The sequence below is a fragment of the Heptranchias perlo genome, chromosome 24 (genome assembly GCF_035084215.1).
Source record: "Heptranchias perlo isolate sHepPer1 chromosome 24, sHepPer1.hap1, whole genome shotgun sequence".
In the NCBI taxonomy this organism is placed as follows: Eukaryota; Metazoa; Chordata; class Chondrichthyes; order Hexanchiformes; family Hexanchidae; genus Heptranchias; species Heptranchias perlo.
In genome coordinates this window covers 17,155,210-17,180,872 of record NC_090348.1, presented here as the reverse complement: position 1 = coordinate 17,180,872, position 25,663 = coordinate 17,155,210, and the positions used below count along the sequence as shown (strand labels likewise).

Genomic DNA, 25,663 nt, shown 5'->3' with positions numbered 1-25,663 from the left:
AAATTTGATTGAGTTTATTGAAGGGGTATCCAAGAAGATAGATGAGGGCTGTGCAGTAGACGTGGTCTACATGGACTTTAGCAAAGCCTTTGACAAGGTACTGCATGGTAGGTTGTTACATAAGGTTAGATCTCACGGGATCCAAGGTGAGGTAGCCAATTGGATACAAAATTGGATTGACGGCAGAAGACAGAGGGTGGTTGTAGAGGGTTGTTTTTCAAACTGGAGGCCTGTGACCAGCGGTGTGCCTCAGGGATCGGTGCTGGGTCCGCTGTTATTTGTTATTTATATTAATGATTTGGATGAGAATTTAGGAGGCATGGTTAGTAAGTTTGCAGATGACACCAAGATTGGTGGCATTGTGGACAGTGAAGAAGGTTATCTAGGATTGCAACGGGATCTTGATAAATTGGGCCAGTGGGCTGATGAATGGCAGATGGAGTTTAATTTAGATAAATGTGAGGTGATGCATTTTGGTAGATCGAATCGGGCCAGGACCTACTCCGTTAATGGTAGGGCGTTGGGGAGAGTTATAGAACAAAGATATCGAGGAGTACAGGTTCATAGCTCCTTGAAAGTGGAGTCACAGGTGGATAGGGTGGTGAAGAAGGCATTCAGCATGCTTGGTTTCATTGGTCAGAACATTGAATACAGGAGTTGGGATGTCTTGTTGAAGTTGTACAAGACATTAGTTAGCCACACTTTAAATACTGTGTACAGTTCTGGTCACCCTATTATAGAACGGATATTATTAAACGAGGAAGAGTGCAGAAAAGATTTACTAGGATGCTTCCGGGACTTGATGGTTTGACTTATAGGGAGAGGTTGGATCGGCTGAGACTTTTTTCCCTGGGGAGTAGGAGGTTAAGGGGTGATCTTATAGAAGTCTATAAAATAATGAGGGGCATAGATAAAGTCTATAGTCAAAATCTTCTCCCAAAGGTAGGGGAGTCTATAACGAGGGGGCATATATTTAAGATGAGGGGGAGAGATACAAAAGGGTCCAGAGGGGCAATTTTTTCACTCAAAGGGGGGGTGAGTGTCTGGAACGAGCTGCCAGAGACAGTAGTAGAGGCGGGTACAATTTTGTCTTTTAAAAAGCATTTGGACAGTTACATGGGTAAGATGGGTATAGAGGGAGATGGGCCAAGTGCAGGCAATTGGGACTAGCTTAGTGGTATAAACGGGGCGACATGGACACATTGGGCCGAAGGGCCTGTTTCCATGTTGTAAACTTCTATGATTCTATGAAATTATATTTCATATTGTTGGAACAATTAGTCATTTTGTCTAAGACAGCAATCCAAAAGAAATGGACCAAACAATTCATTTCAATTAGAAACATCTTTTGGATTTGTACCCGAATATATTTGATTGGCAGTTATTCGAATAGATCTGTGTTTGGCAGTTTCTCAAAAAAAATGCTTGGTCCTGGTCACTTTTGTGAAGTTATTCCTCAGTCAGTTTTGTTTTCAAATGAGAGTTCTGTCAGTTGCCTTGAAAAAGAGATAGGCAGGATAAAGATGCTCAGAAATGAAAAAAACACTACTATTTCAGAATATTACTCATATCATAGCTTAGCACAGCAGTGACAAACTATTTATTATTTGCTACTGGACGGGGCTCAAAACCCACAAGCAACTGCAATAAAAATGAGTACTAAACCTGCATGCAGCTTTCCTTGAATGCAGCTGAGGACTCCTTTAATGGACACTGAACATGGCTACCTTCTGACTTGTACCACTCATGTTTGGTAGGTGGGATCAGGAACTGACGGCAGCAAAGTCAGAGACTAAAATGATATTAGGGTGGGGGCATGGTCATAACTATGTCATTTGACCCTGATTAACATATTCATGAGGCTTCCGGCTGTTTTTGGCGGGAGCTCTGCACGTTTGGGTCGAGGTCCACCAGAAAATTGGCAGGGGTAGGAACTCGCAGGTAAGTCAGTGCTTCCATAGCATGGACTATTTTGGTCTCGCTACCACCTAATTCTTAAGCACAAACGGTTTGACAGGAGCACAAGAATTCACAAGAATTACCCCCACTGAATGAAGAGAATGCTGATAAACCGAGAGGCCTGTTCCCTATCGCAGTTTGTAACCTCACAGGGTGTCCACTCTGGGCCTGTCCTACAGTTGCTTCTGTACATAGACCTTAAATTTACAAACCATTATTCAAACATTATGGCTGACTCAACTCTTGTTATGGTTCACAGGCTCTTTCAGTCTTGATGTGCTATCCCCAAAAGATCTATCAGCCTATAGGACCAGCATAAGTGCCACGATTGTTCAGGTTCAGGGGGAGATTCCCTCATCCGAATATAGGTGTCAGGCACATGTTCCACTATTACTGTGTTTCAGACACCTGTGATTTTTTTTTTATTCGTTCATGGAATGTGGGCGTCGCTGGCGAGGCCGGCATTTATTGCCCATCCCTAATTGCCCTTGAGAAGGTGGTGGTGAGCCGCCTTCTTGAACCGCTGCAGTCCGTGTGGTGAAGGTTCTCCCACAGTGCTGTTAGGAAGGGAGTTCCAGGATTTTGACCCAGCGACGATGAAGGAACGGCGATATATTTCCAAGTCGGGATGGTGTGTGACTTGGAAGGGATATTGCAAGGGGATTTGGGGGAAGTGGTGCTGTTCAGGCCCTCTTGAAAGTGTATCGTTTCTTAATGAGCCCAGACATTTGTTAATTTTTTGTGGGTCCCAGCAGGTCCCAGGTCTGTGACCCCAAGTGTGTCGCTCATCCACAGGCTGCTTTCTCCCAGCATATTGGCCTCCTGTGACCAAGGAAACTCCCCGCCTCGAGGTTCTGTACATTCGAAACACGCTGTTCATTTACTCTAAATTACCTTTCAAGTCAAACACGATGCTTCGAAATGGTTTCCTCTTCAAACCTTCAATTGGTACTTATTAAGTCAACTCATATGTCATTTCCATGAAGTTTTTAAAAAGTACCTGTTGTAATAAGTTATATAAAGTACATTAAACTACAGACAGGCACATTTAAATGTTTGATTTTCCTTTATTATATCCACAGCATTGCTCATTTAATTCTTTTGTGTTTTATTTAGGAATATATACAACAGTGACAACAACCACCACTCAGCCTATCAGCACCACCACTACTGGTAACAACCAATATTTCATGAATGACCAGACCTTTCACTGAAATTTGAGTCATTAGCCAATTAATTTCAGTCAGTTCAAGTTAAAGTGACCCAGTTCAAAGTAATAATCCTTTCTTGAAGACAAGCCCGATGGCCCTGCTGGGAAATACTTGTTTTCCAGGTGCCACAGAGGAAATGAGAATGTTGAATTGGCTGGTTCTCCATCCTCTTCCTATTGTCCCACAATATCTGCGGCTTCCCTAAATCAATGGCGCACACCCTGCTTGGCAACCGTAACGAGGTGGGAGGGGTGCTCCACATTTTCCCGGAACTACAACCAAGAGTGCCCACTTGCACTGATGCCCCAAAAAGCTAATACTTGGCTTTGTTGGGTTTTAGAGGCAAACCAGCAAGGCAGACTGCCTCCATTGCATTTTGTGCCTTTACATTGGGTTTATTTGCCTGGCATCACTTTCCCCTCCCCCTCTTTCCCCTCTCCCCTTCTACCTTGTAAATGGGTTGAAATGCCTTTCCAGCCTTTCCAAAAATGACATAAATTTTTGGCCTCTCTTCCATGGTGCCATTTTGCTTTTAAGAACAAAAGAACATTAGAGATAGTAGCAGGAGTAGGCCATACGGCCCCTCGAGCCTGCTCCACCTTTCAATTAGATCATGGCTGATCTTCAACCTCAACTCCACTTTCCTGCCCGATCCCCATATCCCTTGATGCCCCTGGAGTTCAAAAATCTACCTATCCCAGCCTTGAATATTCTCAATGACTCACCATCCACAGCCCTCTGGGGTAGAGCATTCCAAAGATTCACAACCCTCTGAGTGAAGAAATTCCTCCTCATCTCAGTCTTAAATGGCCGACCCCTTATCTTGCCACTATGCCGTCTAGTTATAGACTCTCCAGCCAGGGAAAATACCCTCTCAGCATCTACCTATCAAGCCCTCTCAGAATCTTATGTTTGAATGAGATCACCTCTCATTCTTCTGAACTCCAGAGAGTTCAGTCCCATTCTCCTCAACCTTTCCCCATAGGACAATCCTTTCATCCCGGGAATCAATCTCGTGAACCTCCATTGCAATGCCTCTAAGGCAAGTATATCCTTCCTTGGATATGGAGACCAAAACTGTATGCAGTACTCCAGGTGAGGTCTCACCAAAGCCCTGTACAATTGTAGAAAGACTTCCTTACTCTTGTACTCCAATCCCCTTGCAATAATGGTCAACATGCCATTTGCTTCCCTAATTGCCTGCAGTACCTGCATGCTAACTTTTTGTGTTTCTTATACCAGGACACCCATGTCTCTCTGGACACCAACACTTAACAATTTCTCACCATTTAAAAAATATTCTGTTTTTCTAGTCTTCCTACCAAAGTGAATAACCTCACATTTCTCCACATTATACTCTATCTGCCACCTTCTAACCCACACAATTAACCTGTCTATATCCTTTGGCAGCCTCTTTCTGTCCTCCTCACTGCTTACTTTCCCACCCAGCTTTGTATCGTCAGCAAACATGGATAAATTGCACTCAGTCCCTTCATCCAAGTCATTAATATAGATTGCAAATAGCTGAGACCCAAGCACTGACCCTTGCGGTAACCGACGAGTTACAGCTTGCCAACCTGAAAATGATCCGTTTATCCCTCGTCTCCGATTTCTGTCCGTTAACCAATCCCCTCTCCATGCTAATATGTTAGCCCCAATCCCATGAGCCCTTATCTTGCGTAACAATCTCTTATGTAGCATCTTATCGAATGCCTTTTGAAAATCCAAATATACTACATCCACTGGTTCCCCTTTATCTACCGTGCTGGTTACATCCTCAAAAAACTTTAAATTTGTCAAACACGATTTCCCTTTCATAAAACCATGTTGGCTCTGCACAATCCTATAATGACATTCTAAGTGCCCTGTTACCACTTCCTTAATAATGGATTCAAGCATTTTCCTGATGAATAATGTCAGGCTAACTGGCCTGAAGTTCCCTGTTTTCTCTCTCCCTCCTTTCTTGAATAGCGGGGTTACATTTGCCACCTTCCAAACCTCTGGGACCGTTCTAGAATCTAGAGAATTTTGGAAGATCATAACCAATGCATCCACTATCTCTGTCGCCACCTCTTTTAGAACCGTTGGATGTAGGCCATCAGGTGCAGAGGATTTATCGGCTTTTAGTCCAGTTAGTTTTTCTTTACTGATAATAATTACTTGAAGGCCCTCACTCTCATTATCCCCTCGGTTCTCCATTATTTCTGGCATGCTTTTCGTGTCTTCTACCTTGAAGACAGATACAAAATATTTGTTTAACGCATCTGCCATTTTCTGATTCCCCATTGTAATTTCTCCTGTCTCAGCCTCTAGGGGACCAACGTTTACTTTTGCTACTCTCTTCCTTCTTACGCACTTGTAGAAGCTGTTATAATCCATTTTATATTTCTTGCTGGTTTACTTTCATATTCTATTTTCTCCCTTTTTATCAAGTTTTTGGTTATCCTTTGCTGGTTTCTAAAACTCTCCTAATCCTCTGGCTTACCACAATTCTTGGCAGCATTATTGGCCTCTTCTTTTAATCTAATACTATCCTTAACTTCTTCAGTTAACCACGTGTGGGTCACTTTTCCTCTGGAGTTTTTATTTCTCAACGAAATGTATATTTGTTGAGAATATTGAAATATTTCTTTAAATGTTTGCCATTGCTTTTCAACCGTCATACCCTTTAATTTAATTTCCCAATCTACCTTAGCCAACTCACACCTCATACCTATGTAATTGGCTTTATTTAAGTTTAGGACTTAAGTATGTGACTGTCAAACTCAATGTGAAATTCTATCATATTATGATCACTCTTTCCCGCAGGATCCTTTACTGTGATATTACTAATTTATTCTGTCTCATTACACAATGCAAGGTCTAAAATAGCCTGTTTGGTTCCATGACATATTGCTTTCGATAATGTTCACTTTAAATTTAATTGGAAGCGCAATTTTCTGATTCATCTCCCCACCCCCCCCTCCCAAATTATGATAGCACGCTGCACAGGGTCAACATTCCACATGGTATAAATGAATAATGATTCAATTGAGCATAACCCAGATATTTGCATGCATGTACCTCGCTGCATTTCGAGATAGTGTTTCGTGAGCTCCTTTCCATTCAGGACTGAACTTCACTCAGACCAGAAAGGCTACCCTAATGTCATAACTCTGACTCTGTCTAAAGTATGTTAAGAAATGTAAACTGGGATTATATTGAATTTTGCTAAATTGTTGGTTGTATGGTTTTAAGTGTCTTAATGCCTTTTGTTGGAATTTACTTGAGCAAAGCCTTTGATAATCATGGAAATGAATTCATCAACTAAACCATCCCATTCTGCTTTTTCTGTATTTGCCATTGTTGTTCTCAGTGTTTCCCTTCCTTTACAGAATCAACTACAGAGGTAGTGACAAAACCCACAACTGAACCTTTCACCACACCTGGTATATAATGGCTTTTTATATTTATCTGCAGAACAAGTGATTATGACAAAAACATTTGTGACCAAGATCAGTATTGGCTTCTTTAATTCTTTCAGGGTACACAATGGGTTAAAAAACAACTTTACTCATAGAAATTATATTTCATATTGTTGGAACAATTAGTCATTTTGTCTAAGACAGCAATCCAAAAGAAATGGACCAAACAATTCATTTCAATTGGAAACATCTTTTGGATTTGTACCAGAATATATTTGATTGGCAGTTATTCAAATAGATCTGTGTTTGGCAGTTTTCCAAAAAAAATGCTTGGTCCTGGTCACTTTTGTGAAGTTATTCCTCAGTCAGTTTTGTTTTCAAATGAGAGTTCTGTCAGTAGCCTTGAAAAAGAGATAGGCAGGATAAAGATGCTAAGAAATGAAAAAAACACTACTATTTCAGAATATTACTCATATCATAGCTTAGCACAGCAGTGACAAACTATTTATTATTTGCTACTGGACGGGGCTCAAAACCCACAAGCAACTGCAATAAAAATGAGTACTAAACCTGCATGCAGCTTTCCTTGACTGCAGCTGAGGACTCCTTTAATGGACACTGAACATGGCTACCTTCTGACTTGCACCACTCATGTTTGGTAGGCGGGATCAGGAACTGACGGCAGCAATGTCAGAGACTAAAATGATATTAGGGTGGGGGTATGGTCATAACTATGTCATTTGACCCTGATTAACATATTCATGAGGCTTCCGGCTGTTTTTGGCGGGAGCTCTGCACGTTTGGGTCGAGGTCCACTAGAAAATTGGCAGGGGTAGGAACTCGCTGGTAAGTCAGTACTTCCATAGCATGGACTATTTTGGTCTCGCTGCCACCTAATTCTTAAGCACAAACGGTTTGACAGGAGCACAAGAATTCACAAGAATTACCCCCACTGAGTGAAGAGAATGCTGATTAACCGAGAGGCCTGTTCCCGATCGCAGTTTGTAACCTCACAGGGTGTCCACTCTGGGCCTGTCCTACAGTTGCTTCTGTACATAGACCTTAAATTTACAAACCACTATTCAAACATTATGGCTGACTCAACTCTTGTTATGGTTCACAGGCTCTTTCAGTCTTGATGTGCTATCCCCAAAAGATCTATCAGCCTATAGGACCAGCATAAGTGCCACGATTGTTCAGGTTCAGGGGGAGATTCCCTCATCCGAATATAGGTGTCAGGCACATGTTCCACTATTACTGTGTTTCAGACACCTGTGATTTTTTTTTTATTCGTTCATGGGATGTGGGTGTCACTGGCGAGGCCGGAATTTATTGCCCATCCCTAATTGCCCTTGAGAAGGTGGTGGTGAGCCGCCTTCTTGAACCACTGCATTCCGTGTGGTGAAGGTTCTCCCACAGTGCTGTTAGGAAGGGAGTTCCAGGATTTTGACCGAGCGAAGATGAAGGAACGGCGATATATTTCCAAGTCGGGATGGTGTGTGACTTGGAAGGGATATTGCAAGGGGATTTGGGGGAAGTGGTGCTGTTCAGGCCCTCTTGAAAGTGTATCGTTTCTTAATGAGCCCAGACATTTGTTAATTTTTTGTGGGTCCCAGCAGGTCCCAGGTCTGTAACCCCAAGTGTGTCGCTCATCCACAGGCTGCTTTCTCCCAGCATATTGGCCTCCTGTGGCCAAGGAAACTCCCCGCCTGGGGATTCTGTACATTCGAACCACACTGTTCATTTACTCTAAATTACCTTTCAAGTCAAACATTATGCTTCGAAATGGTTTCCTCTTCAAACCTTCAATTGGTACTTATTCCATGAAGTTTTTAAAAAGTACCTGTTGTAATAAGTTATATAAAGTACATTAAACTACAGACAGGCACATTTAAATGTTTGATTTTCCTTTATTATATCCACAGCATTGCTCATTTAATTCTTTTGTGTTTTATTTAGGAATATATACAACAGTGACAACAACCACCACTCAGCCTATCAGCACCACCACTACTGGTAACAACCAATATTTCATGAATGACCAGACCTTTCACTGAAATTTGAGTCATTAGCCAATTAATTTTGGTCAGTTCAAGTTAAAGTGACCCAGTTCTAATTAATAATCCTTTCTTGAAGACAAGCCCGATTGCCCTGCTGGGAAATACTTGTTTTCCAGGTGCCACAGAGGAAATGAGAATGTTGAATTGGCTGGTTCTCCATCCTCTTCCTATTGTCCCACAATATCTGCGGCTTCCCTTAATCAGTGGCGCACACCCTGCTTGGCAACCGTAACGAGGTGGGAGGGGTGCTCCACATTTTCCCGGAACTACAACCAAGAGTGCCCACTTGCACTGATGCCCCAAAAAGCTAATACTTGGCTTTGTTGGGTTTTAGAGGCAAACCAGCAAGGCAGACTGCCTCCATTGCATTTTGTGCCTTTACATTGGGTTTATTTGCCTGGCATCACTTTCCCCTCACCCCTCTTTCCCCTCTCCCCTTCTACCTTGTAAATGGGTTGAAATGCCTTTCCAGCCTTTCCAAAAATGACATAAATTTTTGGCCTCTCTTCCATGGTGCCATTTTGCTTTTAAGAACAAAAGAACATTAGAGATAGTAGCAGGAGTAGGCCATACGGCCCCTTGAGCCTGCTCCACCTTTCAATTTGATCATGGCTGATCTTCAACCTCAACTCCACTTTCCTGCCCGATCCCCATATCCCTTGAAGCCCCTGGAGTCCAAAAACCTACCTATTCCAGCCTTGAATATTCTCAATGACTCACCATCCACAGCCCTCTGGGGTAGAGAATTCCAAAGATTCACAACCCTCTGAGTGAAGAAATTCCTCCTCATCTCAGTCTTAAATGGCCGACCCCTTATCTTGTTACTATGCTGTCTAGTTATAGACTTTCCCGCCAGGGAAAACAACTTCTCAGCATCTACCTGTCAAGCCCTCTCAGAATCTTATGTTTGAATGAGATCACCTCTCATTCTTCTGAACTCCAGAGAGTATAGTCCCATTCTACTCAAGCTCTCCCCAAAGGACAATCCTTTCATCCCAGGAATCAATCTCGTGAACCTCCATTGCACGGCCTCTAAGGCAAGTATATCCTTCCTTGGATATGGAGACCAAAACTGTATGCAGTACTCCAGGTGAGGTCTCACCAAAGCCCTGTACAATTGTAGAAAGACTTCCTTACTCTTGTACTCCAATCCCCTTGCAATAATGGTCAACATGCCATTTGCTTCCCTAATTGCCTGCAGTACCTGCATGCTAACTTTTTGTGTTTCTTATACCAGGACACCCATGTCTCTCTGGACACCAACATTTAACAATTTCTCACCATTTAAAAAATACTCTGTTTTTCTAGTCTTCCGACCAAAGTGAATAACCTCACATTTCTCCACATTGTACTCTATCTGCAACCTTCTTACCCACACACTTAACCTGTCTATATCCTTTGGCAGGCTCTTTGTGTCCTCCTCACTGCTTACTTTCCCACCTAGCTTTGTATCGTCAGCAAACATGGATACATTACACTCAGTCCCTTCATCCAAGTCATTAATATAGATTGCAAATAGCTGAGACCCAAGCACTGACCCTTGCGGTAACCCACTAGTTGCAGCTTGCCAACCTGTAAATGATCCGTTTATCCCTCCTCTCCGATTTCTGTCCGTTAACCAATCCCCTCTCCATGCTAATATGTTAGCCCCAATCCCATGAGCCCTTATCTTGCGTAACAATCTCTTATGTAGCATCTTATCGAATGCCTTTTGAAAATCCAAATATACTACATCCACTGGTTCCCCTTCATCTACCCTGCTGGTTACATCCTCAAAAAACGTTAAATTTGTGAAACACGATTTCCCTTTCATAAAACCATGTTGGCTCTGCACAATCCTATAATGACTTTCTCAGTGCCCTATTACCACTTCCTTAATAATGGATTCCAGCATTTTCCTGATGACTGATGTCAGGCTAACTGGCCTGAAGTTCCCTGTTTTCTCTCTCCCTCTCTTGAATAGTGGGGTTACATTTGCCACCTTCAAAACCTCTGGGACCGTTCTAGAATCTAGAGAATTTTGGAAGATCATAACCAATGCATCCACTATCTCTGTAGCCACCTCTTTTAGAACCCTTGGATGTAGGCCATCAGGTGCAGGGGATTTATCAGCTTTTAGTCCAGTTAGTTTTTCTTTACTGATAATAATTATTTTAAGGCCCTCACTCTCATTATCCCCTCGGTTCTCCATTATTTCTGGCATGCTTTTCGTGTCTTCTACCTTGAAGACAGATACAAAATATTTGTTTAATGCATCTGCCATTTTCTGATTCCCCATTGTAATTTCTCCTGTCTCAGCCTCTAGGGGACCAACGTTTACTTTTGCTACTCTCTTCCTTCTTACGCACTTGTAGAAGCTGTTATAATCCATTTTATATTTCTTGCTAGTTTACTTTCATATTCTATTTTCGCCCTTTTTGTCAAGTTTTTGGTTGTCCTTTGCTGGTTTCTAAAACTCTCCTAATCCTCTGGCTTACCACAATTCTTGGCAGCATTATTGGCCTCTTCTTTTAATCTAATACTATCCTTAACTTCTTTAGTTAACCACGTGTGGGTCACTTTTCCTGTGGAGTTTTTATTTCTCAACGAAATGTATATTTGTTGAGAATATTGAAATATTTCTTTAAATGTTTGCCATTGCTTTTCAACCGTCATACCCTTTAATTTAATTTCCCAATCTCCCTTAGCCAACTCACACCTCATACCTATGTAATTGGCTTTATTTAAGTTTAGGACTTAAGTACGTGACTGTCAAACTCAATGTGAAATTCTATCATATTATGATCACTCTTTCCCGCAGGATCCTTTACTGTGATATTACTAATTTATACTGTCTCATTACACAATGCAAGGTCTAAAATAGCCTGTTCCCTGTTTGGTTCCATGACATATTGCTTTCGATAATGTTCACTTTAAATTTCATTGGAAGCGCAATTTTCTGATTCATCTCCCCACCCCCCCCCCCCTCCAAAATGATGATAGCACGCTGCACAGGGTCAACATTCCACATGGTATAATGAATAATGATGCAATTGAGCAGAACCCAGAAAATTGCATGCATGTACCTCGCTGCATTTCGAGATAGTGTTTCGTGAGCTCCTTTCCATTCAGGACTGAACTTCACTCAGACCAGAAAGGCTACCCTAATGTCATAACTCTGACTCTGTCTAAAGTATGTTAAGAAATGTAAACTGGGATTATATTGAATTTTGCTAACTTGTTGGTCGTATGGTTTTAAGTGTCTTAATGCCTTTTGTTGGAATTTACTTGAGCAAAGCCTTTGATAATCATGGAAATAAATTAATCAACTAACCCGTTCCATTCTGTTTTTTCTGTATTTGCCATTGTTGTTCTCAGTGTTTCCCTTCCTTTACAGAATCAACTACAGAGGTTGAGACAAAACCCACAACTGAACCTTTCACCACACCTGGTAAATAATGGCTTTTTATATTTATCTACAGAACAAGTGATTATGACAAAAACATTTGTGACCCAGATTTAGTTCAGTATTGGCTTCTTTAATTCTTTCAGGGTACACAATGGGTTAAAAAACAACTTTACTCATCGAAATTTGTAAGGAAATTTCAGACAGCTGCAAGAAAAATAGGGTGTTAACAGTCGGGGACTTTAACTTTCCCTACATTGACTGGGACAGCCATAGCATTAGGGGCTTGGATGGAGAGAAATTTGTTGAGTGTATTCAGGAGGAATTTCTCATTCAGTTTGTGGATGGCCCGACTGGAGAGGGGGCAAAACTTGACCTCCTCTTGGGAAATAAGGAAGGGCAGGTCTCAGAAGTGTTAGTGAGGGATCACTTTGGGACCAGTGATCATAATTCCATTAGTTTTAGGAAATCTATGGAGAATGATAGGTCTGGCCCAGAAGTTAAAATTCTAAATTGGGGAAAGGCCAATTTTGATGGTATTGGACAGGAACTTTCAGAAGTTGATTGGGAGAGTCTGTTGGCAGGCAAAGAGACGTCTGGTAAGTGGGAGGCTTTCAAAAGTGTGTTAACCAGGGTTCAGGGTAAGCACATTCCTTATAAAGTGATGGGCAAGGCTGGTAGAAGTAGGGAACCTTGGATGACTCGGGTGATTGAGGCCCTAGTCAGAAAGAAGAAGGAGGCATATGACGTGCATAGGCAGCTGGGATCAAGTGGATCCCTTGAAGAGTATAGAGATTGCCGGAGTAGAGTTAAGAGAGAAATCAGGGGGGCAAAAAGGGGATATGAGATTGCTTTGGCAGATAAGGCAAAGGTGAATCCAAAGAGCTTCTACAAATACATAAAGGGCAAAAGAGTAACTAGGGAGAGAGTAGGGCCACTTAAGGATCAACAAGGTCATCTATGTGCGGAACCACTAGAGATGGGTGAGATCCTAAATGAATATTTCGCATCGGTATTTACGGTTGAGAAAGGCATGGATGTTAGGGAACTTGGGGAAATAAATAGTGATGTCTTGAGGAGTGTACATATTACAGAGAGGGAGGTGCTGGAAGTCTTAACGCGCATCAAGGTAGATAAATCTCCGGGACCTGATGAAATGTATCCCAGGACGTTATGGGAGGTTAGGGAGGAAATTGCGGGTCCCCTAGCAGAGATATTTGAATCATCGACAGCTACAGGTGAGGTGCCTGAAGATTGGAGGGTAGCAAATGTTGTGCCTTTGTTTAAGAAGGGCGGCAGGGAAAAGCCTGGGAACTACAGACCGGTGAGCCTGACATCTGTAGTGGGTAAGTTGTTAGAGGGTATTCTGAGAGACAGGATCTACGGGCATTTGGAGAGGCAGGGACTGATTAGGAACAGTCAGCATGGTTTTGTGAGAGGAAAATCATGTCTCACAAATTTGATTGAGTTTTTTGAAGGGGTAACCAAGAAGATAGATGAGGGCTGTGCAGCAGACGTGATCTACATGGACTTTAGCAAAGCCTTTGACAAGGTACTGCATGGTAGGTTGTTACATAAGGTTAGATCTCACGGGATCCAAGGTGAGGTAGCCAATTGGATACAAAATTGGATTGACGGCAGAGACAGAGGGTGGTTGTGGAGGGTTGTTTTTCAAACTGGAGGCCTGTGACCAGCGGTGTGCCTCAGGGATCGGTGCTGGGTCCGCTGTTATTTGTTATTTATATTAATGATTTGGATGAGAATTTAGGAGGCATGGTTAGTAAGTTTGCAGATGACACCAAGATTGGTGGCATTGTGGACAGTGAAGAAGGTTATCTAGGATTGCAACGGGATTTTGATAAATTGGGCCAGTGGGCTGATGAATGGCAGATGGAGTTTAATTCAGATAAATGTGAGGTGATGCATTTTGGTAGATCGAATCGGGCCAGGACCTACTCCGTTAATGGTAGGGCGTTGGGGAGCGTTATAGAACAAAGAGATCGAGGAGTACAGGTTCATAGCTCCTTGAAAGTGGAGTCACAGGTGGATAGGGTGGTGAAGAAGGCATTCAGCATGCTTGGTTTCATTGGTCAGAACATTGAATACAGGAGTTGGGATGTCTTGTTGAAGTTGTACAAGACATTAGTTAGACCACACTTTGAATACTGTGTACAGTTCTGGTCACCCTATTATAGAAAGGTATTATTAAACTAGGAAGAGTGCAGAAAAGATTTACTAGGATGCTACCGGGACTTGATGGTTTGACTTATCGGGAGAGGTTGGATAGGCTGAGACTTTTTTCCCTGGGGAGTAGGAGGTTAAGGGGTGATCTTATAGAAGTCTATAAAATAATGAGGGGCATAGATAAGGTCTATAGTCAAAATCTTCTCCCAAAGGTAGGGGAGTCTATAACGAGGGGGCATAGATTTAAAGTGAGAGGGGAGAGATACAAAAGAGTCCAGAGGGGCAATTTTTTCACTCAAAGGGTGGTGAGTGTCTGGAACGAGCTGCCAGAGGCAGTAGTAGAGGCGGGTACAATTTTATCTTTTAAAAAGCATTTGGACAGTTACATGGGTAAGATGGGTATAGAGGGATATGGGCCAAGTGCAGGCAATTGGGACTAGCTTATTGGTATAAACTGGGCGACATGGACACGTTGGGCCGAAGGGCCTGTTTCCATGTTGTAAACTTCTATGATTCTATGAAATTATATTTCATATTGTTGGAACAATTAGTCATTTTGTCTCAGACAGCAATCCAAAAGAAATGGACCAAACAATTCATTTCAATGAGAAACATCTTTTGGATTTGTACCAGAATATATTTGATTGGCAGTTATTCAAATAGATCTGTGCTTGTCAAAATTTGTCAAACACGATTTCCCTTTCATAAAACCGTGTTGACTCTGCACAATCCTATAATGACTTTCTAAGTGCCCTATTACCACTTCCTTAATAATGGATTCCAGCATTTTCCTGATGACTGATGTCAGGCTAACTGGCCTGAAGTTCCCTGTTTTCTCTTTCCCTCCTTTCTTGAATAGTGGGGTTACATTTGCCACCTTCCAAACCTCTGGGACCGTTCAAGAATCTAGAGAATTTTGGAAGATCATAACCAATGCATCCATTATCTCTGTCGCCACCTCTTTTCGAACCCTTGGATGTCGGCCATCGGGTGCAGGGGATTTATCGGCTTTTAGTCCAATTAGTTTTTCTTTACTGATAATAATTACTTTAAGGCCCTCACTCTCATTATCCCCTCGGTTCTCCATTATTTCTGGCATGCTTTTCGTGTCTTCTACCTTGAAGACAGATACAAAATATTTGTTTAACGCATCTGCCATTTTCTGATTCCCCATTGTAATTTCTCCTGTCTCAGCCTCTCGGGGACCAACATTTACTTTTGCTACTCTCTTCCTTCTTACGCACTTGTAGAAGCTGTTATAATCCATTTTATATTTCTTGCTGGTTTACTTTCATATTCTATTTTCTCCCTTTTTATCAAGTTTTTGGTTGTCCTTTGCTGGTTTCTAAAACTCTCCTAATCCTCTGGCTTACCACAATTCTTGGCAGCATTATTGGCCTCTTCTTTTAATCTAATACTATCCTTAACTTCTTTAGTTAACCACGTGTGGGTCACTTTTCCTGTGGAGTTTTTATTTCTCAACGAAATGTATATTTGTTGAGAATATTGAAATATTTCTTTAAATGTTTGCCATTGCTTTTCAACCGTCATACCCTTTAATTTAATTTCCCAATCTCCCTTAGCCAACTCACACCTCATACCTGTGTAATTGGCTTTCTTTAAGTTTAGGACTTAAGTACGTGACTGTCAAACTCAATGTGAAATTCTATCATATTATGATCACTCTTTCCCGCAGGATCCTTTACTGTGATATTACTAATATATTCTGTCTCATTACACAATGCAAGGTCGAAAATAGCCTGTTCCCTGTTTGGTTCCATGACATATTGCTTTCGATAATGTTCACTTTAAATTTCATTGGAAGCGCAATTTTTTGATTCATCTCCCCACCCCCCCCTCACAAATTATGATAGCACGTTGCACAGGGTCAACATTCCACATGGTATAATGAATAATGATGCAATTGAGCAGAACACAGAAAATTGCATGCATGTACCTCGCTGCATTTCTAGATGGTGTTTCGCGAGCTCCTTTCCATTCAGGACTGAACTTCACTCAGACCAGAAAGGCTACCCTAATGTCATAACTCTGATTCTGTCTAAAGTATGTTAAGAAATGTAAACTGGGATTATATTGAATTTTGCTAAATTGTTGGTCGTATGGTTTTAAGTGTCTTAATGCCTTTTGTTGGAATTTACTTGAGCAAAGCCTTTGATAATCATGGAAATAAATTCATCAACTCACCTGTTCCATTCTGTTTTTTCTGTATTTGCCATTGTTGTTCTCAGTGTTTCCCTTCCTTTACAGAATCAACTACAGAGGTTGTGACAAAACCCACAACTGAACCTTTCACCACACCTGGTAAATAATGGCTTTTTATATTTATCTGCAGAACAAGTGATTATGACAAAAACATTTGTGACCAAGATTTAGTTCAGTATTGGCTTCTTTAATTCTTTCAGGGTACACAATGGGTTAAAAAACAACTTTACTCATAGAAATTATATTTCATATTGTTGGAACAATTCGTCATTTTGTCTAAGACAGCAATCCAAAAGAAATGGACCAAACAATTCATTTCAATTAGAAACATCTTTTGGATTTGTACCAGAATATATTTGATTGGCAGTTATTCAAATAGATCTGTGCTTGGCAGTTTTTCAAAAAAAATGCTTGGTCCTGGTCACTTTTGTGAAGTTATTCCTCAGTCAGTTTTGTTTTCAAATGAGAGTTCTGTCAGTAGCCTTGAAAAAGAGATAGGCAGGATAAAGATGCTAAGAAATGAAAAAAACACTACTATTTCAGAATATTACTCATATCATAGCTTAGCACAGCAGTGACAAACTATTTATTATTTGCTACTGGACGGGGCTCAAAACCCACAAGCAACTGCAATAAAAATGAGTACTAAACCTGCATGCAGCTTTCCTTGACTGCAGCTGAGGACTCCTTTAATGGACACTGAACATGGCTACCTTCTGACTTGTACCACTCATGTTTGGTGGGCGGGATCAGGAACTGACGGCAGCAATGTCAGAGACTAAAATGATATTAGGGTGGGGGTATGGTCATAACTATGTCATTTGACCCTGATTAACATATTCATGAGGCTTCCGGCTGTTTTTGGCGGGAGCTCTGCACGTTTGGGTCGAGGTCCACTAGAAAATTGGCAGGGGTAGGAACTCGCTGGTAAGTCAGTGCTTCCATAGCATGGACTATTTTGGTCTCGCTACCACCTAATTCTTAAGCACAAACGGTTTGACAGGAGCACAAGAATTCACAAGAATTACCCCCACTGAGTGAAGAGAATGCTGATTAACCGAGAGGCCTGTTCCCTATCGCAGTTTGTAACCTCACAGGGTGTCCACTCTGGGCCTGTCCTACAGTTGCTTCTGTACATAGACCTTAAATTTACAAACCATTATTCAAACATTATGGCTGACTCAACTCTTGTTATGGTTCACAGGCTCTTTCAGTCTTGATGTGCTATCCCCAAAAGATCTATCAGCCTATAGGACCAGCATAAGTGCCACGATTGTTCAGGTTCAGGGGGAGAGTCCCTCATCCGAATATAGGTGTCAGGCACATGTTCCACTATTACTGTGATTTTTTAAAAATTCGTTCATGGAATGTGGGCGTCGCTGGCGAGGCTGGCATTTATTGCCCATCCCTAATTGCCCTTGAGAAGGTGGTGGTGAGCCGCCTTCTTGAACCGCTGCAGTCCGTGTGGTGAAGGTTCTCCCACAGTGCTGTTAGGAAGGGAGTTCCAGGATTTTGACCCAGCGACGATGAAGGAACGGTGATATATTTCCAAGTCGGGATGGTGTGTGACTTGGAAGGGATATTGCAAGGGGAGTTGGGGGAAGTGGTGCTGTTCAGGCCCTCTTGAAAGTGTATCGTTTCTTAATGAGCCCAGACATTTGTTAATTTTTTGTGGGTCCCAGCAGGTCCCAGGTCTGTAACCCCAAGCGTGTCGCTCATCCACAGGCTGCTTTCTCCCAGCATCTTGGCCTCCTGTGGCCAATGAAACTCCCCGCCTGGGGATTCTGTACATTCGAACCACACTGTTCATTTACTCTAAATTACCTTTCAAGTCAAATACTATGCTTCGAAATGGTTTCCTCTTCAAACCTTCAATTGGTACTTATTAAGTCAACTCATATGTCATTTCCATGAAGTTTTTAAAAAGTACCTGTTGTAATAAGTTATATAAAGTACATTAAACTACAGACAGGCACATTTAAATGTTTGATTTCCCTTTATTATATCCACAGCATTGCTCATTTAATTCTTTTGTGTTTTATTTAGGAAAATATACAACAGTGACAACAACCACAACTCAGCCTATCAGCACCACCACTACTGGTAACAACCAATATTTCATATCTGACCAGACCTTTCACTGAAATTTGAGTCATTAGCCAATTAAATTTTGGTCAGTTTTAGTTAAATTGCACTGGTGCCCGAGGAAGCTGTTGCTTCTCTCCCATGCTGGCACTTAACTTTTAAGTGATGATGTCCCTTTAAATTTCTTTGACAGTACAGTTTTCAGATTAATCTCCCCCCACCCCCCCACCTCCCCTCCCGAGTTATGATGGCACCCTGCACAGGGTCAAAGTTTAACAAGGTTCTATGAATAATTATACGAATGAGCTGACCACAGAAGTGTTCAGTCCTTGCATGGAATGAGTGGGGAGATTTGTTCATTTTGATGGGCGGGCTCTCGATACCAAGGTGCCAATGAGCTGCATGCAGTGGATGAGTATCCCGCTATAGTTTGCTAGTTCTGGGCCGGCGCAACAGTGGGCTGCTCGGAGACCGATCTAACTGGCATGAAGGCTGGTCAGGGGAAGGCGGGGTGTAGGGTGGGGGTGCGATGATTGCTGAGGGAAGGGGAGAGCCCAGGTTGGCAGCTGCCCACATTATTCTTGTGGAGCCTGGAGGAACATCAAGTTATAATCTGCCTTACCATATCTTATTTTGTGAAAGAGTTCACAAATAAATTGATAACTTCATTACAATATTCACATTTCCTGATCTTGTTCAATATTTAAGAAATGTTTTTGGGTTCCTCTGAGTGAGAAATATTAGGGGTTGATTTTAACCCTAACTGCCTGGCAAAAACCAAGCAGTTAAAATTGCCAGGGTTACTTACTTGCTGGGAAACCATCAGGATCCAATGATGTCATCAGGATCCGATTGCAATTTTAACTCAGCCCTGAGCAAGGAAATCACAATGGCTTCCCCCCCTGGCTGAACGGGGATGGAAGAGGATGAGGCCCAAAAGAAGCTGAACACGGTACGTTGTTTTCTTTCCTTTCTGGGGCTCTTCCAGGCCCAAACAAGGAAAATTAAGCCTTGACTGCCCTGGTTTGCCCCTCGCCCACTTCCCTGCAAGATGCCCCCAGAACCCACTTACCTTCTGTTGGCAGGTGGCCTTTGGGCTCCACGATTTTCCACCACTTCCCACTCATTCCAGGCAGGAAGTAAACCGGCAGTATGTCAATGAGGCCTCAGAGTTAAAATAGCCTGGACCTAATTTCTGTCGCAGCGGTTGAGTTTCCAACTCACCTCACCACCCATCTATTCAAAACACACCCAGAGTTAAAATCGGAGCTTTAATTTCATTTTTTGACATGAAATCCACCCAGGTTGGATATGGCAGAATCAAATGCAGAATAAACTACCGTACACTCTACTCCAGCAATATGCCTTTGCTCCAGTCTCAGAAGAGCACTTCCTTAAATACCAATTTGAAGTTTCTGCTTCCTGCACCTATCATTCTCATGACATGCCTAAAGGCGATTGGCAATTTATTGTCAGGCAGTACTGAGCAGTTTTGTACTGTGAACTTATACCCATTGAGAACTTTCTAAATGGTGAAAAGCTCGAAACAGTGGATGTTCAAAGAGACTTAGGAGTCCATGTACATAGATCATTAAAATTTCATGGACAAGTACAGAAAATAATCAAAAGGCGAATGGAATGTTGGCTTTTATTTCTAGAAGACTAGAATACAAGGGGGTAGAAGTTATGCTGCAGCTATACAAAGCCCTGGTTAGACCACACCTGGAGTACTGTGTTCGGTTCCAGGCACCGCTCCATAGGAAGGATATATTGGCCTTGGAGGGAGTGTAGTTTAGGTTTACTAGAATGATACCTGGACTCCAAGGGTTAAATTATGAGGTGAGATTACACAAACTATTCCCTGGAATTTAGAAGATTAAGGGGTGATTTGATCGAAGTTTTCAAGATATTAAGGGGAACTGAGAAGGTAGATGGAGAGAAATTGGTTGGGGAATCTAGGACTAGGTGACGTAGCCTAAAAATTAGAACCAGGACTTTCATGTTTAAGTGAAGTTAGGAAACACTTCTACACGCAAAGGGTGGTAGAAGTTTGAAACTCTCTTCCGCAAATGGCAGTTGATGCTAGCTCAATTGTTAATTTTAAATCTGAGATTGATAGATTTTTGTTAACAAAAGGTATTACGGGATATGATGCTAAGATGGGTGTCTGGAGTTAGGTCACTGATCAGCCATGATCTCATTGAATGGCGGAACAGGCTCGCAGGGTTAAATGGCCTACTGCTGTTCCTATGTAGATAAGAACTGGGTTGAGACTGCCCACACTCATTCACACAGGATCTTTACAGCCAGAGAGAAAGGAGACTTTCTTCCACTTGAGTCTGCGCCAGATTCAAAACCAGGTTCTAGAGGTGAAAGGCTAGCATTCTATGTCATTGTGTCACTCGACATCCACCTGAATTTCTGATTTATTTATGACTAAGTTGATAAGCTCGTCTCCTTTTATTTCACAGAGCTGTTTTGCAACGGTGAATGGTCGCCCTGGTTTAATGAAAATACACCATCTATTTATAACAAAGGAGATTCTGAATTATTGGAGCCAATACGCAATGTACTGTGTCCTTTCTCCCCTTATAAAATAAGTTACATCGATTGCAAAGCTGTTAAGTACCCACAACGTCCAATAAGTGAAACAAAGGACAATGTTACTTGTGATATAAACAAAGGACTGATTTGCAGTTACAGTGAACAGATTCCTAAGAATCACTTCACGTGTTTGGACTATAAAATTAGAGTCTGCTGTGAGCAAACACTAACAACACAAATGACATCCACAGCTACTACATCTGAAGTAAATCAAACCATCTATGAGCCCCCAATAATTTATTCCACAGTAACACCTCTAGAAAAATGTTACTGCAGTTCAAACCCACCAAGGAAGGTAAGCAAATTTGACTCAATTCTTATAACATTGATCATGTATTGAACTAACACTTGAGTCATTCAACATAACTCAGCAGATTTAGTTATTTTAGTCATTACTGCAGTATATATGAAACGGGTTAAAGATTTTTAGCTGGGACATTACTGTTCATCATATTAATGTTTATCAGGTTAAACTCTCCAGTGGCTGGAGTCATACCTTGCACAAAGGAAAATGGTAGTGGTTGTTGGAGGCCAATCATCTCAGCCCCAGGACATCGCTGCAGGAGTTCCTCAAGGCAGTGTCCTAGGCCCAACCATCTTCAGCTGCTTTATCAATGACCTTCCCTCCATCATAAGGTCAGAAGTGGTGCACAGTGTTCAGTTCCATTCGCAACCCCTCAGATAATGAAGCAGTCCGTGCCCGCATGCAGCAAGACCTGGGCAACATCCAGGCTTGGGCTGATAAGTGGCAAGTAACATTTGCGCTAGACAAATGCCAGGCAATGACCACCTCCAACAAGAGAGAATCTAACCACCTCCCCTGACATTCAACGGCATTACCATCGCTGAATCCCCCACCTTCAATATTCTGGGGGTCACCATTGACCAGAAAATAAACTGGACCAGCCACATAAATACTGTAGCTACAAGAGCAGGTCAGAGGCTGGGTATTCTGCGGCGAGTAACTCATCTCCTGACTTCCCAAAGCCTTTCCACCATCTACAAGGCACAAGTCAAGAGTGTGATGGAATACTCTCCACTTGTCTGGATGAGTGCAGCTCCAACAACACTCAAGAAGCTCGACACCATCCAGGACAAAGCTTGATTGGCACCCCATCCACCACCCTAAACATTCACCACCGGTGCACTGTGGCTGCAAGATGCACTGCAGCAACTTGCCAAGGCTTCTTCGACAGCACCTCCCAAACCTGCGACCTCTACCACCTAGAAGGACAAGGGCAGCAGGCATACGGGAACACCACCACCCACACGTTCCCCTCCAAGTCACACACCATGGAAATATATCGCCATTTCTTCATCGTCGCTTGGTCAAAATCCTGGAACTCCCTACCTAACAGCACTGTGGTTGCCACACGGACTACAGCGGTTCAAGAAGGTGACTCACCACCACCTTCTTAAGGGCAATTAGGGATGGGTAATAAATGCTGGCCTTGCCAGCGACGCCCACAGCCCATGAATGAATAAATAAGAACAGTAACTGTGTCTAGGCATTACGTCACACTCACATTTCTATTCCAGAAAACATAAGAAGTGTTGCACTCCAACATTCGGAATCAGTCCACACTGAAGGGGTAATTTTGTGAGTCCGCACTTCCAGTGACAAGTCTCACCCACTGGGACCACACATTGATCGTATCAGTATGCACTCTTAACACTTTCCCAAAATTAAATCATGGAATGTCTGATATGTTCTTCAGGTGGGCAAGGTTCCCCACCACGAGTGGGACTTGTAAAATGATCCCTAGAATATCAGTAACACTTCATCGATGAGCTCCAGCCAAGTACAGCACAAGCCAATTTATCGAATTTTGTTCAGTATGGTCATTGTAGGTACTGTACCTGTGATACCAGAAACCAAGAATCAGCGCACAGCATTCTAATTTCCCTTTAAAATTTGTGTGATTTTATAAATCCTATTTTCATGTTTGCTGTGGCAGGATTGTTAATTCCACATTTCCACAGCATCATTTTATACCATGATGTAGCATAAGATCACCAACTAACTTTCTAACAGAGCAAACCAAAGATATTAAACATTATGAAGAAGCACCATCAAACAGACAGAAAAATCAAGTAAAAGCCAATAAAATTACACTTTATTTCTATCTATCTTTTCTCTCTCCCAACTTACTCTTTTCTAAACCTGCTCCATCCTATCTGAGTTCATTCTTTTCTGTCTCATGTTACGTATTTGATTTCTAACATTTCCTCCTGTCTACTTCATGTCTGCTTCCCCGTGATTTCCTATTTCCGCATTTTTGAACCGATTATTCTCCTCTTTTCTCTATTTCTTTTTCTGAACAACTATTGAATCTATACCTGTGATACATGATCTATTCCTCAACCAATGTGAAATATAGTGATGCATTTTGGAAGGAAAAATGAGGATAAGCAATATAAATTAAATGGTACAATTTTAAAGGGGGTGCAGGAACAGAGAGACCTGGGGTTGTACATACACATAACTTTGAATGTGGCAGGTCAAGTTAATAAGGCTGTTAAAAAAGCATACAGGATCCTTGGCTTTATAAATAGAGGCACAGAGTACAAAAGCAAGGAAGTTTTGGTAAATCTTTATAAATCACTGGATAGGCCTCAGCTAGAGTTTTGTGTCCAATTCTGGGCGCCACACATTAGGAAGGGTGTCAAGGCCTCGGAGAGGGTGCAGAGGAGATTTACCAGAATGGTACCAGGGATGAGGGACTTCAGTTATGTGGAGAGACTAGAGAAGCTGGGACTGTTCTCCTTAGCAGAGAAGGTCAAGGGAAGATTTAATAGAGGTGTTCAAAATTATGAGGGGTTTTGTTAGCGTTTTAGGGAGAAACCAGAGGACACAGATTTAAGAAAATTGGCAAAAAATCCAGGGGGGAAATGAAGAGCACTTTTTTTACGCAGCGAATTGTTATGATCTGGAATGCACTGCCTGAAAAGGCAGTGGAAGCAGATTCCATAGTAACTTTCAAAAGAGAATTGGATATGTACTCGAAAAGGAAAAATTTGCAGGGCTATGGGGAAAGAGCAGGGGAGTGGGTCTAATTGGGTAGCTTTTTCAAAGAGCCGGCACGATGGGCCGAATGGCCTCCTTCTGTGCTGTATGATTCTATGCTAGTTCTACATTGCTCCATTTTTGGGTTGTTACTCTGGCTGCATTCTTGGGTTCAGCAGCACTGGTTGCTCCAGTAAAACTACACATGCTGATGGATGTAGGAAAATGATCTCTAATTTAAATATACGTATCGGCAAAGTTCTAGAAACCTAAAACTTTTGAGTTTAAAGATTTTCTCAATTCTCATGGATAAATGATTGATTTTTTAAAAAATTGCCAGCATTAAATACTAATTACTTTTATGTTCATATATTTGCCTAATTAAACTGGATCAAAATTTTAGTGATGAATTTAATTTTAATTTTCTTTCTAGTGCATGGAGACATGGAAGGAAAACTGCACAACAATTACTTGTGTGAAAGGAGACATATTTAAAATGGATCACGTCACCTGTCCACGATCGATTAAACCGACATGTAATAATGACATAGAGCCTGTGAAAATTCAGACCGAAAACGGATGTTGTGAGAAATGGGAATGTGATTGTTAGTATCACTGATTTATTCAAATTGCTGCCACATTGAAGTTGTTTGAAATGATGGGTGCAAGTTTCAACTTCGGCTGGGACATTATGCAGGCAGTAGTAGATCGCCACCTGTTCTACATGCCACACAATTTTCCTTTCAATTGAAGTCAGTGGAAATGAAAAACAGGCGGGATGTATAGCGGGTGGCTGATCCGATACTGTCCGTTTTACACCCTGCCAAAATTGAAAGTTCCACCCCATAGCACTGATGGTTTTCTGAAATTCTATTTTGATTTAATTTTAGGTGAATGTGAAATATGGGGAGACCCGCATTATCGCACATTTGATGGTCTATCGTATGACTTCTATGAGAATTGCACATATACTCTTGTGGAAGAAAAAGTTCCAAAACACAATTTCTCAGTTCTGATAGATAATTATTTTTGCTTGCCCTCAATAAAGAAGTCTTGTCCAAAGGGCCTAATTATTTCTTACAATGGAAATGTGGTACATATTTCAACTGGGGAAACATATGTGGTAAGTACTTTTATATGTTTTGCTTATAATGTAAAATTTGATTGACAGATTATTATTAATAATAACCAGTGTCACCAATCAATATGTGGTTTAAGTAGGAATGACACATCCACAGTTGATAATTAATTTGCTCATCTTGTTAACTTCCAGTGACAAATCACGTGGAGACAGATCAACCTCTGTATGTAGCCATGCCCTATGCCATCTCTTATGTCTTGTATACACAGTCTACCTTTCTATCTTCCATATTCTTCTGATCCCTTTCACCCTTCAGGTACTGCCCTTTTACTCTAACTAAAATCATGGAGGCTACTGTTAATATTCTAATGATCCATCCTATCGAAAGGTCCGGCCTAATTCATGATGGCCAGTGTGGTTTATAGAATGGCTGTCCCCCTGGTGAGCTTTTTGCCTACAA

General features: G+C 41.8%; 1 protein-coding gene across 1 annotated transcript in view; it reads left to right on the top strand.

The window, feature by feature from the left end:
- The window catches only part of LOC137341593 (intestinal mucin-like protein), a 93,671-nt gene that overhangs the window by 44,270 nt on the left and 23,738 nt on the right, over positions 1-25,663 (top strand). Inside the window, exons 14-22 of the mRNA XM_068004822.1 lie at positions 3,076-3,132; positions 6,545-6,598; positions 8,534-8,590; positions 12,011-12,064; positions 16,472-16,525; positions 18,473-18,529; positions 20,983-21,410; positions 24,556-24,727; positions 25,013-25,245. Coding sequence (XP_067860923.1) covers positions 21,294-21,410; positions 24,556-24,727; positions 25,013-25,245 — 522 coding nt within the window. The 5' untranslated portion in view covers positions 3,076-3,132; positions 6,545-6,598; positions 8,534-8,590; ... (2 more) ...; positions 18,473-18,529; positions 20,983-21,293. The remainder of the gene's footprint in view (positions 1-3,075; positions 3,133-6,544; positions 6,599-8,533; positions 8,591-12,010; positions 12,065-16,471; positions 16,526-18,472; positions 18,530-20,982; positions 21,411-24,555; positions 24,728-25,012; positions 25,246-25,663) is intronic.